Below are 16,771 nucleotides of genomic sequence, written 5' to 3'. Positions count from 1 at the left end.
TCCCCACAAATACTCTTCCCCTTTAGGTATATGTCAGACTTTATGAAAGATTTATAACATGTATAACAAATGTTTGCTTATTTTCTCGAGCCCAGGGCATTTATGTAGTTGCAAGAAATGTATTTAAAGGGGTTACACAGTGAACGGGGTCAGAAGCAGTTTTCTCTGTTCAGACATCAATAGTGTTGAACGGACTTGCCGAACTGTTGGGGCCCAGCAATGTTCTCCAAACCTGAACGCTTGGCATTCGACTCCCGGGGGCGGGAGAAGTTATATAAATCAGTATTGCAGTGTACTGAACAAGCTGTTGGGGAACTTCAATAAATGTAAAAAATTGCTATTGATGATTGATATTGGTGTATGCACAAGTATCCAAGCTAGTAAAATATGTGATTTATCCCGCACATTAAACCCCATGAAGAAAGGCTCTGTTTAAATAAAAACTTTATAATTTTATAGTGAGAACAGGAAAAAAGGTAAGTGAAAATCCAAAAATCACAGTGGGGTGAAGGGGTTAAAGTTGGATTACCTATTGCTAGATGTTCAAACTTGGCAGCCAGTTCTTTCATGGCTAATGATTCTTCAGCCTCAGACTCCAGACGGGAGAGCTCCTTCAGCAATTTGGAGGCTGCCAGCGCTGAGGTCACGGCTTCTGTTCCCTGCAAAGTACATCGATAGGAGATCAAGAAATGTCATTTATGTAAGGGCCCTATAACTCGGAGTGATAACCGGACAAATTGACCCAATTCGGTTAATTATGGCTCCATGTAATAGAGACAGCTTCAGAGCAGCCTGTGATTGGCTGAGCGGCCTGTCAGCTCAGACAGGCACTCAGAAGCTGCAGCGCCAGTGCCATAACGCATACAGACGGCAGGAGAAGACAGGTTGCGTGGACAGATTAAGTATTAACTTTTTGGGCAAGGACTGCATGGACATTGGTAACGGTGTCCGTGCAGCCCTTGCTAAACGATTATCAGGCTGTGTAATAGACCCAGTAAAGGAGCACTGATCTAGCAGATCGGCGCTCGTTTGCAATACTGATCGGGCCTTCACTGGCCCGTGTAATAGGAGCCTAACTAAATGTATTGAAACAAATACAGTCCTAGGCTATGTTCACACTACGTGAACACCCGGCCGTTCCGTGACCCCAGCCAGGTCACGGAACGGCCGGTCTCAGCCCGGATCATCCCGGCCGGTACTTAAGCTCTGATACGGGAGCATCAGCGCGGGCCCGCATCAGAGCTTCCCATAGCCCACAGTGAAGTGAGCGGCCGGAGCTGCTCGCTTCACTGTGTGAACTGATAGGTCTTTCTGCGGCCGGAATTCACTGAATTCCGGCCGCAGAAAACTGACATGTCAGTTTTTTCCGGCGCCGCATGGGATCACGGCCGGAGCGCATACGATGTGTGTACGCTTTGGCTGGGATCCCATTGAAAACAAGGCTATGTTCCACCCTCAAAACTACGACCGTAGTTTTACGTAGTGTGAACATAGCCCCAATGTGCAACTCTAGATTATTTTTGCAATCCTCATGTCATTTTAACATTACATAACATTACATAGTGCATTGGTTGTGCTCAAACTCTATAAAAGGGTTTGTTACACAGATATAGTAATACGTCTCACCATTTCCCAGAAGTCAGTAGCCATTTCATCACGATTCTGTAGAATTGCCCAAATGAAAAGGTCAATCCAGGGGGATGTTGACTTCTTAGTCTCATATCTTTGATCGATGCAGCTTGAATTATTTTTAATCTGTAGACAAGGATGAAGTAAAAAAATATATATATTATGCTGGGAAATATATATTTATATTTATCCTATCTAGTGTGACCTATCCTCTAACTTGGCCATCAATATCTGATCAGTTGGACCCAGCAAGTCCATCAATCATCTTTTCTCTCAGTGAAACTGAGCCGGGAGCAGACAGCAAAGTACATTTTGTTAGATTGATAAATCGGAGCTATGTTTTAGTGGCAGAGCTGGGTTAGTGTAGCCCAGCTCTTATTCACTTCAATGGTAGATAAGCTGCAGTGACCCAGAGTGGCCACTATGTACAATATATGGAGTAATGTGACTCCAGCTTTGTCTGACTGTCTATGTAGGTGCTACAACTCTGGTAACTCCCCTCAATCCTATTCCAAAGCATCCGGGGTTCCCCACTTTCCACTATTTGGCCCTGCCTAGTACAGGACATGTAATCACCACACCTAATTACTCTCCATAGTAGGTCAGCTCTCTTGTTCCATGTCACAAGGGACCAGAAAGGAAAGACCAGTGGGGTACCTGGAATCTGTTAGAACAGGGGAAATAGTGATGTATGTTTCCTTTTTGTCTTCCTTCCTTTGTGACTTGACCTTAAAAGCTATATATATATATAAATTTGTCTCTATGGTAACAGACTACCAACAAATTTAATGTAGTCTGATTCAGCAGTCATACTACCTACAGTTTTCAAGCACGGCAATCTTTAAATTTAAGTGTATAGAGAATTATGTGGATGGTCATTGCAAAACGTATATTTTTCAGATTGGTGAGGTGGGCAGAGATGGGACCTGAACCTATCATACATCTTTAAAAGATTGATTCCTCTTTTGGCTGCCGCAAAAACAATAATAAAACAGTGACATTTAAAACATAATTTTTTACATAGAAATGATATAATGAATAGATTGCACCTCCTTAGGTGTTCTAAAAAAGGGCCCCATCACTTTTTCAGATTCCTACAAATTATAGCTCCTATAGATTAATAGTTTCCCCCGATTGATTTCAGTGAAGTATTGACGGCTTATGTCTGCTATGGCTTAATTAGAATGTATTTCAAGTGTTTGCCTCCTGCTATTGCAGCTATTACAGTACATTGCAAATAGACTTAACATACCATCTAGCCTTGGCACATAAATATTAAGACAACATGTTGCGATCATCGAAAATGAACATGTGACACATATGTGGCATTACTACATACAGCGGAGTTCTTCTTGCTGATAGAGCCCTTGACATTTCCAATTACATGTGTATAGAATGGGGCACAGACATCCCCCATGAGTTCTCGCAGAACTCTGGCCACTTCATAGAGTTTGAATTCACTTCTATAGCCCAGACTGTCATCCAGCAAGTAGTCCGGGTGGTGCTGCCCTTTGTTAGACTCTCTGCGTTCTTCATGTTTACGCTGGAGTAACCGGTAGATGACTGTATTGTCCAGTACAGAGCTGTAGAGCTCCTCCAGCCGTCCATATGTCAGGTAATCCACAATATTCATCCCATTGTCCACAAAGAGTTTTACAAAGCTGGGCTTATCGTTTACAAGTGCGTCCGTCATTGTGTCTTCAAGATCACAAGCCTATAAAGAAGAGAGAAGGGTCAGTAGTCCATAATATCCATATTATCTTGTTACTTTCAGGAATTATGCTGATGGACTATATACATGAAGCTCTTATCGCTTGGTGCCATAGCTCATGGGAGCTCCATAATATATTACCATGAATGTTATCTACATAAAAGTCTGACAAATCAAGTATTCATTGATATATAGCAGAGCACTGTACCATAAAGACAAAATGGCTACAAAATCAGCACCAGGAATGTTTGTGCCGCCCGAAGTTGGTACCTTGCGCTGATGGCCACCACTGAACATCTTAAACATTACCATCTTTCTGTTTAAGATTCTAGCCAAACTGATTTGTCAAGAACAAGCCAACGTATATCAAGGTGTAGAGGTGCTTTTTTACAACATTGAGTGACGCTGGCGGTAGGTGTCCCATATACTGTGTATATTGACCAATTCTCTGGATGACTGAAAATAATTGTTGCCTTCAGCATCACAAAGATGGTGGTGCTGCCCTTTGTTAGACTTTCTGCACTCTTCATGTTGGCTGCAGTACCTGGCAGAGGACTGTGTTATCCATTACAATGCTATGAAGCTACTCCAGTTGTCCATACGTCTGGTAATCCACAATATTCATCTCCCATCCACCCTTTTTAATATTGCATTCAAAGTGAATCATCTGATCAATCATTCCCAAGGGTGCCCAGTCCATGGTCATCTCTGCTTCTTCCTGCTTTCATGTTGCCCCAACCCTGCAGCAACTGCCTGCTCATCCAATTTCTGGCTAAGGCGGGTCACAGTTGTGGCCAGAGATTGGCTGAATGGTCAGTTCCCGTAGGTTTGCAATGTCATTGGAAGCAGAGGTGCAGTGGGCCGAGGACTGAGAATTATTTAGAAGTGAGGGATTGGAGCTATGACTATGGCTTATTTTTATTTTGGCAACACCCAGGGGCTTTTAGAAAAAAAAGATGCTCATCACAAGACAACCCCTTTAGTGTTTGGTCATTGGCCTCACAAAGTATGGCCTATTCACAAATAGACTTGATTCACATAAGCCTGGCAATGACATGGGCCCAGATGGAAAGTATCACTACCCATTGCATCAGCTTCCTTTCCAGCATCCTTTCAGATAAAATGGACACATCCAAGATTTATTCATTTGCATGCAGCATGCAGAAGAGAGTGCAGAGTGCAAACACACTATAGGCTAAGAGGGATTGCCAGGCATACGTGAACCTGACCTTAAAGGGAATTTGTCATCTGTAATTCAGGTTCTAAACTGCTGACACTGTTAGATGCTGTTAGGACAAGGAGACACATGGTACCTTTCCTACATCAGTCTGTACTTCCAGGGTGTAGAAAATGCTCTTACTCTTTGGTACAAAGAGTCAAAGAGGCTTTCCCAAGCTCCTGATCTGCTGCAAGCTGGAATTTCTCATCCCTCCCCCTCCCTGCTTGATTGACACCTAGAAGTTGAGTCCCAGCAGGGTCAGGTACTGGAGGGGGAGGTGTTAGGTGCCAGGAATGCCTCTTTGACTCCCATTACCATGTAATAAAAGCATTTTCTACATCCTAGAATCACAGAGAGATATAGAAAAGGTACAATATGTCTCCTTAACCATAACAACTATCTAACAGTGCCAGCAGTTTGGAACATGAATTGCATCTGACAGATTCCCTTTAAAGTGTCTCTTTTTTATATACTTATTCTTTCAAAATCGCTTTAGGTATTCTGTCAATATAATATAACATAGATAAATATAATTAAAGGAGAAGTCCGGCCAAAATTAAATTTTGATATGTTGTTACTTATGAAAAGTTATACAAATTTCTAATGTACATTAATTATGGGAAATGCACATATAGGGCTATTTCCCTTAATTTAGTAGATCAGGAAGTGTTAGAATTTTCTCAGATCCAGTGACGTCACGACGAAAGGTGTAATTCCAATGCAGTGTCCAGCAGGGGGCGCTCTCTATATAGAAGTCTATGGGACTTTATTGTTTCTATGGATTTCTATGTAATGTAATGTAATGTAGTGTAGTGTAGTGTACAGTGCTTTATTGAATGAATACATCTATGGAATACTTTGGGGAGCAAGTGTCCCCAAAGTATTGCATAAATGTATTCATTCAAGACATTAGGATATCACAGTAAGCCCGCCGATCCGACGCATTCCCGCCGCACACCGATCCGCCGCATTCACGCCGATCTGCCGCATTCACGCCGCCAGCCGATCCGGACCATATACACTGAAGTACAGCTCCCATCATCTGCTTATAGTATGAACAGGTGATGGGAGCTGTAGCTGGGTAATGGATATCACTTGCCTGCGATGCCACTGCTTATGCCGCCGGGCGCAGGGGGGAGCAGCTCACTACACAGGATTGCTCCCCCCTCCTCCTCCTTCTTCCGGGATACCTTCCCCCCTATACCACTGCAGACTCCATGCCTGGCCGCCGCTCTCATATACCGGCTCCCGATGCATCCTGGTGTCTGCACTGATGCATCGGGAGCCGGTACATGAGAGCGGCGGCAGCAGTGGTATAGGGGGGAAGGTATCCCGGAAGGAGGTGGGGGGTGCAAGGACACTTGCTCCCCAAAGTATTCCATAGATGTATTCATTCAATAAAGCACTGTACACTACACTACATTACATTACATTACATAGAAATCCATAGAAACAATAAAGTCCCATAGACTTCTATATAGAGAGCGCCCCCTGCTGGACACTCCATAGGAATTACACCTTTCGTCGTGACGTCACTGGATCTGAGAGAATTCTAACACTTCCTGATCTACTAAATTAAGGGAAATAGCCCTATATGTGCATTTCCCATAATTAATGTACATTAGAAATTTGTATAACTTTTCATAAGTAACAACATATCAAAAATTAATTTTGGCTGGACTTCTCCTTTAAATATATATATAAATATTAATTGTTATTTTTTTTTATTGAATTTTAAATTCAGGTTTAAAAAAGAACAACGGACGATTTTACAAAACAATATTAACAAGGTATTATTGTTGCTATGTATCTACCACTAACAAGGAAGGTATAGGCCCAGATATACACTGCTTTAATGGGAAAAAAGATATGTTTCTCTCTTGTAGTGTAACCTAAGCAAGATGAGAAACATGAGGAAGTACATAGGGCGGGATGTCTTCAGGAGATTGCCAATTGTGCATTATCCCTGCAGGAAATCCACGTCTGCACGGAGTTGTTCGTTTAATAAGGCTGACGTAACCTGTGACTCCTCGCTGCTCTTGTTCTTATCTGTAATCTGCCAATCTGAGAGGATATTACAATACTCAATGCTGAGTATCTAGGTCAGGAGTCAATAGGGTATAGGAGGACAGACATGGAATAGAATTACACAGAGCAGTTTTCCTCTGGTGTTCTCAGTCAGATAACCACTATTGGACTTTTTGATTCCACGTCATCTATTTTTAGTCCTGGTTTTTAAATTATTTGGTCTACAATTCCACAAAAGAATGCAGGCGTCAGGCAAGGAAAGGGAGTAACCCTGGAAGGACGCATTCAGCCTGCACTCTGCTCTATTGTCATTGGATGAACTATATCATCCATGGTTACTGAAACTAGAAAAAGAAACACTGAAAGTTCCATTAGAACAAAGATCAGAACAACATTTCAGACTACAAGCTTACTCAGTATTTACTTAAAGGGATTCCCAGGAATGATAAGGAAGTTGTTCAACATTGATCGAATAATATATAACGTCTAGTGAAATGCTATGAGAGGCTATGCTCTCATAGCCACTTCTTTGACCATTTTGCAGCCGTTTTATTAAGTAGCAAAAATTTAATTGTGAACGTTGGGTATAATTGTTAGAGAAGCATTTTATATATAAGCAACATGTCAAATATTCTGAGCCTGTCTATACAGTAATGTAAGTCAGAAATGCAGAGCGGCTATCAGTCCCAGTGGATGGGGCAATTCTGCATCCATGACTGCAATAAAACATGGCCATAAGTGTGCACAGAGGGTTCATTACAATATGAGATCCAGGACCATCATAAAATATCCTATATTCCCAGGTAGGCTAAAATGGGCACAAATGGGGGTGAAAAATATGGACGCCACTTTTTTTTTTCTCCAGCCACACTGGAGACAATCGATGCCTTATATGTGTGCCCACCTTTTCCAATTTTTGTCTTCAAAACGATTGCAGGGATTGTATGAAATGAAAAGAAAGGTCTGCTATTGTCTAGGAATCATATAACTCTTATTTTTGGTATGCACCATGCACAGGGGTTCAAAGAACCCTAAAAATGACATCTGTGTTGGTTGTCAATGACAGGTATGCTTTGACGTCTCTGAAACCTGTGGTTCTATAGTTGATAAAGGACATCACCCAGGATAGGCTGGCACTGTCAGAGTATGCTGAGAATTGCAGTTGGGCACTAGCTGGAGACTACCACCTTAACATGTCAATGCTATCATCAACTTATATTGCTGATGATATAACTGACTCAGTGATACCTATCATGTTCACAATGTCTAATATTTGTCTTGTCATCATACCCTCCAGTGTATTTCTCCATGAAACAATTCTGTCTTGGCGATATCCTCCCTGTTCCAGGCTACCGCTAGTTTCAGCTCATCCAAGTATTCTGTGGCATCACTGGACTGCTTCTTACAAGCTGTGTTATAACAGGAAATAAAATAGGCGAATGTCATACAGAGATAGATAGATAGATAGATAGATAGATAGATAGATAGATAGACTTAAATATTATCGTAAAATAGCATTTACCTTTCACTAGAGCTTTCAAGATCACAGTCTCAAAATCCTCAGTCCCGTCAGCATTGCAATACACTGTGACCAGTTCTCGATTTTCCACTATTTTTTCTATCTAAAGTTCAAAAGAACACTTTATCTCAGTAATAGCAATGTGTGAGTACATGTACTGGCCCTCTAGCTTGGGCTTTTTATCTTTTACACATGAGCATTACTTTTCTTGGAATTAGAAATCGGGGAATTAAAAAATAACAAAATAGGTTGAACAAAATTGCTACCAACCTTTCCTATCATTTTTGTCAAGTTTTCCTCCGGGAAGTGTTGTTTTAATTTCTCATCTATAAGACTACGGATAGATTCCATGGTGAGTGACTCTTCTAGGATTTCAGCCAGACAGTCGGCAACTCCACCAGAACCAGCCACCAGAAGACATGGGATGGGGCTCATTGTGGCTTTGTATACTCTCTAGGAAATAAAACACAGGAAAAAAACCCAAAATGGATTAAATACCTGAACAACCTTTAAGAAATCTGAAAACTCAAAACAGAGAGAGATGGATGAGTTGACATGAACAAAAATGAAATTACAAAGAGAGACAAAGGAGCAAAACAAGAAATGAAGATGGAGAAGAGATGAAAGAAGAAAAGAACAGAACAAATGAAACACAAAGCAAGGGTTAAAAAATAGAAGGAGTAGGAGAAGATGACAAAGTAGGGCGAAAGATGATGAACTAGAGGAGGAAGATGAAAATGATAACAGTGAAAAAAAGAAGGTGGGAAAAAAAGAAAAATGTAGGAGTACAAGAAGAAAGAGTAAGGTTCCTATTACACGGCCCGATAAACAGTAAGGCCCAGTTCCCACTGAGCAAAACTAGCGGAATTGCCGTTAGCCTCCCGCTCATAATGGGAGTCTATGGGAGGTGCGCGCTCCTGCTCTGTCCGCGCTGAAGAATGAACATTCCGCTAGTTTTGCTGAGGGGGAACGGGGCCTAAACGTGCGCCACTCGCTAGATCGGCGCTCGTTTACTGAGCTATTACACTGGGCGAATATCGGGCAGCAAGGGCTGCACGGATATCATTAGCTATGCATTTAGTGTAAAATAAAACATATTAACTCACCTTACCGCATTCCCAGGCTTCCTCGGAGGCCTTCTATGCTGTGTTCAGCTCTGCCTCTGCTCCCGTCTCTGCAATGACAGGCTGCCAGCCACTCAGCCAAGATAGGCCCTGGCCAATGGTTGGCTGAGTGGCTGGTCTTGGCCAGTGATTGGCTGAGCGGCCGGGAGTCTGTCACTGCAAAGACCATAGTGGAGACCGGAGCTGCACACATCATGGAAGGCCCCAGGACACCCAGGAATGCGGTGAGGTGAGTTAATACTTATTATTTTACACTATATTCATCAGCCTTCATCGGTGCTCGATTATTTTAAGTCTGAACCTAAAGAAATGATCAGCCGATGATTGTTTCATCGGCTGATCATTCTCTTTATTATACAGAGCGATAATCAGAATCAGAAGAATAATAAAAAAAGAGGAAGAAAAATGAAAAGTAAGGAAGAAGGAAAATAAGGAAAGCCAAAGGAGCAGAAGAAGCTGAACAAATTAAAAGAAGATAATGAAGAAGAAAAAATGGAAAGACAAAAAGCAAAGAGAGGGAGAAAAAGAAGATGTTAAGGAGAATGAATGGAAGTAGCACAAGAATACTCAAGAATGACAGCAATATGATTGAAAAACAATCCTGTTTTAATTAAAAAAGAAAAAAAGTTATAAAAAAGGGGAACCATTTAGGCTATTCATGATGAGTCATAAGTTTGTATATGAAGAACAGCAGTATTTCTGTTTATTGTATAACTTATCCTGCATTTCTCTGCAGCCTCCTAATTGTTCTCTTTTGCAGCTAGATAGGATAGAGACTAATTGCTATGATGTATCCCATAAACGGCACAGACAGAGGAGATCAGGTCCAAGCTGTCTCTCAGCAGCAGCATAGATGATATTATATAGCAGGAATGAACTGAGTGAAAGACACATCAAGCATCTAAAGGGGAGGTTGGGGGTATTTTTATGCTATGGAGAAATTCTGTTTAAGGCTATGTTACTACTACAGCATTTAAATGACCCCCATCTATTGATAATGATGGTCTCAAGTAATGTTTATGATCATTATTTGCGGCCATCATTATCAATAGACGGCTGATTTTGCCGTTAAATGACAGCTCATTCCTGTACTGGGAACATGGCCTAAGACAATAAGGTAGTAGACAAGTTAAAATAATTCTCTTGACCGCTATTTCATCAAGTTTCTGTTGATAAGTGGAGAAAAGTAATTTTTCTCTAATAAAGTACACTGTAAAGTCTCTTATCGTTGCTCATACTATTGATTTATAGAAACGTGATCTACACCTATGAGGTTCTTACCTCTAACATTTTGGATTCCCCAGCAATTACCATGCACAGAACAGGAATTTCAATGCTTCCTTTGCCTGATTGATAACATAATATGGTTGCAAAGTATTAAAATGCATGCAAATTAGGATTAAAGAATGGGGAGGGGCAATGCACATAATCAACATACTAAAAACTCCATTCACACATTTACCCTCAAGACTCCCATTCTCAAAATGATAACTTATCTTCTACATCGAGACTAGGTAATAAGTTTCTGAACTGTGAGGGTCTGATTACTAAAACTGCCACCCATTGGGTATGTATCACTTATTATGTGGCTATGTAATAAGCTGTCATTTTAGGGATGGAAAATACTTTTCAAAGAGCATTTCCAAAAATTTCAAGAAAATAAGTCCTTCATTTGTCCTCTTCCATATTCTGTATTTCTTAGTTTCATGGAGAAGTTGAGTGAAAACTAATATGGTCACTATAACATCCTCTACCAGGAAGCCCAACATTTCCAAACTGAATTGGTGATACTCCATTTTTGATCTTTACTGGTGTCAAAACTGGTGGTAACTAAGATCTCTTGTGAAACTACTGAATAGAACAATGAAGGACAAATCAAGCACCTACACTTTTTAGGGGGAAATTCTCTTTATGAGAATGAAATAGGGGACAGATGAATATATATCTCTTGCTAGCTCCATTCCACTAAGCTCTATGAGATGTGGCCTTCAATAAAGTCCTCTCACCTCCAACTCCGGTTTTCTGTCGGGATATATGCTCCTCAAGCCTGAATCTAAAACTGGTTTCTCCTCCCATTTGTTCATTGGTTCCATCGTCTGCTAAAAGGAAGACTGAATAATTGTTGTCCAAAGAATATGTTGGTCCATCCACATTTTCCATGTAGTACTTTGCAGGAGAAGATCCCTGTGTAAAACAAGGTCAATGAGTCATTGACTGATCTTCATGAGATATTTGTATTTGTTGCCAGATATAAGGAGTCTCATCAGATAGGTGTTATGTTAAGTTACTGCCTCAACAATTTTTAGACCCTCTAGCAATTCACACTAGGTCTTGGCTCTCGACCAAGAAATCTCACCTTAGGGTTCACCAGACTTTGGCGGTTGTTTACAATTCCCCAGGGTGCAATGCCCATTGCCACCACTTTGGTCCTAGAATTGGAGCTTGCAGTGGCATGGTCTCTGACAGCTTCACCAACATATTTTCCAATGCCTACTTGTATTCCACCAGTCATTATCCAGGCACCTATCAATATAACATGGCGTAATTTTTTTTTTTTTTATTGATTTTAACAAGGTTGTATAATAATAGCAAAACAAAGACAATGCAGTAAAACAAAGCAAGACCATATCAAGTTCAAACAAATAAAATACAGCACAATTAGCAAGGTCAAGAACACCTTGCCAGGAGGCCGGGCTGGGGACAAACATTGCATAAGCTTAGGCTGGTCGCTGGTGAAACAAAAGTGGTTAACAACAAAACAATGCTACTTCTGGGTGCAACATAACAAGGACATAAAAAATACTTAAAAACAAAGAAGAATGTTATTCAAGAGTTGGCTTAGGGCCCTTGGTTCCAACGAGGGGAAATCCTAATATTTCAGACATTTTGAAAGGCGATTTTGGACAACTGTATATTGCCAAGTATGAGGAAATAGTTTGGGTTTGTTTTTTTTCTGTTCTGGCATTAGCGTGCCCCAGTGCACAAAGCAAGGTCCATAATGGAGAACTTGCCTGATCTGCACAGAACCCTGACTTCAACCACATCAGTTGAATTAAAATGTAGATTTTGAGCCAGGTCATCTTATCCAGCATTTGTGTCAAACCTCACAAATGCTCTTTAGGATGAATTCCCAGACACCTCCAAAATCTTGTAAAAAATCTTACAAGCAGAGCGGAAGCTGTTATACCTGCAAAGGAAGGTGGTGGTGTGTGTGTGGGGTCAACTCCATAATAATGCATACGGCTTTAGAATGAATGTCCTAAAAGCTTCTGAAGGTGTAATATGTTGGCATCTCAATACTTATCCCCATGGAGTCCCAAATATACTGTATATTTTACAGTCAATAATGGGTGGCACATTTCAACCCTCACATTGACACAGCAGGACAGATAAGTATACCCAACTGTTATGTCCTCTGCAGCCCTGGCAGAATTGTAGATTTTCCGTTTATGATGGAAACCTCTTTAAGGACATACATAAATACCATACAGTATGCAGCCACTATAGGTCGATTGGCCTATTGCCTTAAGTTATGGACTATAGAAGGAAAATGAAGGGAACGAAAAGCAAATAAGTATTAATGTCTCTTTTCTCAGATGGTTAGGGGAGTGGAGGTGTTGTCCAGCACCAAAAAGGCCCCATACTCTTTCTCTTATGGATGCTCCGATCCAGCCTCACATGGTTGATTGACATACCATATAATAATTGTACCCTATTGACCTCTGACCTGTGCTTTGCGCTGCCTTGACCAGTCCCTTCCTCAGGATGTCCTTCAGCCATGTTTTCATTTTAAAGTCTCCATCTCCTCCAACGACCGACACCACTAAGTTTGGTGGTGGGATCTTCCAGTTATGGGTTATAAGGTTGTACACAATAGAGGGATCAGTCTCATTTGATAGGCGAATAAACTGTATAAATAAGATAAAACAAATGTATAAAATGCTGGTTAGTATATGAGAAAATATGTTGTCTATAACAAAATTTTGTTATAGAAATATATCCAAAATGAGTGACACCCATGTATTTTGGACTTTGTTTTATTACTTTGTTTGTTTTGTTTTTTCTTTTTTAATTTATTCTGTGCAGGAAAAATATTGGTGCTTGGAAACACACATTGCAGCTGCCATATGCAGTCACCATGCCAATGGGTGTGCCCATAGTTTTATCCATGCGTGGCAGCTGCAATGAGGGAAGGCATCAATATGATATCCAGGTGACATTTATAGACTACAGAAGTGAAGGCTGAAATGGTGTTTGTTGAAATGTCCGAGTAATGTATACTCAAGCCAGAGGTATTTGCATGGTGTTATTTTACAAAACCCACAATTATACTGAGGAACAACGTTGTGAGACGTGGGGCCTGAACAGCGACCTGTTTTGAATGGCTGACGTGAGCTTTTCCAATGAATGCACAATATACAACTTGTGACCAAACTAAAAATAGCTGATCATGGTAGACAGGGAAGTTACACCACTGCCACAAATGCGAAAGACATTACATTTCAGAGATGACCAAATTGTAATAAACCCTAAACCAAAATCATCCTAGACATCCTGAAGCCACTAGAACAGGGCTGTCAAACTCAGGCCCTCTACCTGTGCACTAGAAGAAGGCCAAGACAGAGTACTTAAGCCTTGGGATCCAGCATCTGTGCCAACTCCCCAGCTATGGATCTTTTCGATGCTTTACAGGTGTCCCTTGAGATTGTTGAGCATTTTCAAAATCTCGATCTTTAATGGTCCATGCCTCCACCCTCCTTCTAGCCACTCATGCTTGATTGTCAGCCTGAGCAGTGGGAACTTGATGCTAAGGCCAGAACTCAGGCTGCTAGTCAAGCAGAAGCAGTGTGACTACATGCCGCTGCAGCTCTGACCCCATGCCTAGTTACCAGGCGCCAGTTCGGACAATTAAAGATGAAGATTTTGAAATTGCCTGGAAGCGGTAAGGTATCAGGGCCAAGTCACTCGCTCTCAGGAGGGTGATTGGTTTCCTTTATTCTTTAATTTTTTTTGGAGTCCCAAAGCTTCAGATGTCTCCTTCATGCTCTAAACTCAAAAGCACTCTTATTTCCCTAAGAGGGGCTATCCCGTAAAAAAAAATTATATATATATATTTCCTCTCCATGCCATGAAAAGGGGGGTCTCAAGACTCCCATTCTAGTGATCTAGGGGTTCCAAGAATAAGTGTGGGTAAATGTACTACAGTAAGCGTTATATAGAGACTGAGGAATGGCGTAAAGCGACTCTGTACCCACAATCTGCGCCCCTCCCCCTGTACCGTCGGATAGCTGATTTTTAAGCCAAGATCTGCCCCGGACTCTGTTTTGCAGGTGATGCAGTAATTGTTCTACAACACAACTTTTAAATTTGCAGCCTTGTGTCAAACTAGCGTGGCCTAGAGAGTCTGTGCACTAGGCCTGCGACGCCTCTCTGTCTCTCCTTCCTGACCTCTTCATCATAAGGAATGCCCCAGGCAGTATTTCTTCCAATCATCACCTGTCTGGGGCATTCCTAATACTGAAGAGGGCTGGGAGGAGGGATGGAGAGGCATTAGAGGCCTAGGGCACAGACACTCTAGGCCACGCCAATTTGACACAGGGCTGCAAGTTTAAAAGTTGTTTTTTAGGACAATAACTGCATCACCTGCCGAACGGACCCCAGGACAGATCTTGGATTAAAAGCAGCACTTCGATGCAACAAGCGGTTTGGGGGGGCATATTATGGGTACAGAGTCACTTTAAATACCTGCCTAGACCTAGCTGCACTACTAGACACAGGCCATGATAAAGACACTCCCTTTAATTACCAGTACTCATATGATAATAGGAAGCTATTGCTGATTAAATCACAAGATCAATACCAATATCTTACCTTGCTATGCTTCTTCCCAGCTCCAACAAACTCAATATCCCCATAGGCATCTGTGGGCTCTTCGGTGGTGTGCTCTGCCGAGTTCCACGTACTCACAATGGCTGCTCCAAAGTTGTCCTCCATGGCCACAGACACATGATTTTGCTTCAGCTGTCCACACTGACAGTACTGGCCCTGTCTGTATTAAGGAATATATATAGAAGTGACATTCATGAAATACTGACATTTGTTACCATGGGTACAAAATATTTGTGAGACTTTGAGATTAATGAAACTGTAAAGGTCTGAATTTGGTTTCTACATAATTATAGGTGAATATGAAGATCCTGGACCTGAAGGCAAAATATGTAACAGGACCGCACCTATATATGTGCTATTCATAATGCTAGTGTCATCCTATGTGGCAGAGGAGTCCTCAAGAACCAGGGCTGAGGTGCAACTGCACCTTCCTATAGCCACAACCCTATGAATTATGGCAGTCTTATCAATATAGATCAAAGGTGCAGAAAAAAAGTTGGGGCACTCACCACAGGTGAGTGCCACAACTTCTTTTCTGTACCTTTGATTTGGATGAACTGTTGGACATGTAGAGCCACCACCAAAGCTTTTCTGTAAGACTGCAGAACAAACGCTGCGTGTGATCAGCTGAAGACATTCTCATCTGTTTTGCTAACTAAGGATAGTGCAGATGTTAGGCAATGTTCACAGTGAGTTTTTAAGCACATATTTTGGCATGTATAAGAGTATTGCAAACGCATAACAAGAAACGTACCGGCCAGGTCTGGTGTCCTCTATATATGTGGTGCATGTTTTCTTTTTAAATAATTTTGGGACCCAGCTCTGTAGATAAAGAACAATAGAAATAAGATATTGTCAGTTTAGTGATATCATGGATATATTGCACGCCATTCTGCATGAGAGGCACATTCACCATGTAGACCAATGAATACAGGGAGATTCCAGGTCTGGTGTCATATAACAGAGAGTTGGAAAGAAGAACAAATGGAAGGCGCCTTCTGGTGTAGAATATCACAATAATGCTGTTAGGCTCCTTTTAGAATTGGTGTGTGCGTACACTCGCCCCTTGGATATGTGCAATCGTATAGGCACAACACTATAGAAGGCTTTTTATTACAAAAACACTGATGCTCACGGGAGGGCTCAGGTAAAAATCAACCAGAGTAGATAGATGATGGCAAAAGTCAGCAAGGACCAGCCGACATAGAAAGTCCTTCCCGAGGGTAATCGCAGGCATTATCCCCAATTTACCAGTCTCGGACACAAGTACCAGGAAAATAGGAGATACCAGTAATCATTAAAAAATGTAATCTAAAAAATGTAACACATTCCGGCTTACTAGTTAAATAGAGACTTTCTCAAGCATCAAATTTGACTTGTGAGCCGAAACGCGTTGCATTTTTTACAATTTTTGGGCTCTACCGTTGTCCTGGTACTAATGTCCAACTCTGGTGAACTGGGGATAACGCCTGCGCTTAGCTTCGAGAGGAATTTTCCAAGTCCCAAAGAGGAGATGGCGTTTGTTCAGCCTCTTGTACAGTAGGACACACAACCACGTTAACAGGGCCCATTCCCACATTCATGGTATATATATCTAAATATAGGTTTGATAACTTGTTCAATATTGATTTAACCTTTTTTATTTGACATAA

The 16,771-nt window shown here is 41.4% G+C and overlaps 1 protein-coding gene across 1 annotated transcript in view; it reads right to left on the bottom strand.

Annotated features, from left to right (window-relative positions):
- The window catches only part of LOC138769011 (transient receptor potential cation channel subfamily M member 4-like), a 52,389-nt gene that overhangs the window by 18,797 nt on the left and 16,821 nt on the right, over nt 1-16,771 (bottom strand). Inside the window, exons 2-13 of the mRNA XM_069947163.1 lie at nt 15,874-15,941; nt 15,102-15,279; nt 12,958-13,138; nt 11,587-11,753; nt 11,237-11,414; nt 10,512-10,576; nt 8,377-8,559; nt 8,110-8,209; nt 7,878-7,996; nt 2,969-3,343; nt 1,627-1,755; nt 530-659 (exon numbers count right to left, since the gene is read on the bottom strand). Coding sequence (XP_069803264.1) covers nt 530-659; nt 1,627-1,755; nt 2,969-3,343; nt 7,878-7,996; nt 8,110-8,209; nt 8,377-8,559; nt 10,512-10,576; nt 11,237-11,414; nt 11,587-11,753; nt 12,958-13,138; nt 15,102-15,279; nt 15,874-15,941 — 1,873 coding nt within the window. The remainder of the gene's footprint in view (nt 1-529; nt 660-1,626; nt 1,756-2,968; nt 3,344-7,877; nt 7,997-8,109; nt 8,210-8,376; nt 8,560-10,511; nt 10,577-11,236; nt 11,415-11,586; nt 11,754-12,957; nt 13,139-15,101; nt 15,280-15,873; nt 15,942-16,771) is intronic.

This window comes from Dendropsophus ebraccatus, chromosome 12 (genome assembly GCF_027789765.1).
Source record: "Dendropsophus ebraccatus isolate aDenEbr1 chromosome 12, aDenEbr1.pat, whole genome shotgun sequence".
Lineage (NCBI taxonomy): Eukaryota > Metazoa > Chordata > Amphibia > Anura > Hylidae > Dendropsophus > Dendropsophus ebraccatus.
Note: the sequence above shows the minus strand (reverse complement) of the source record. Positions and strands in the feature narration are given on the sequence as shown.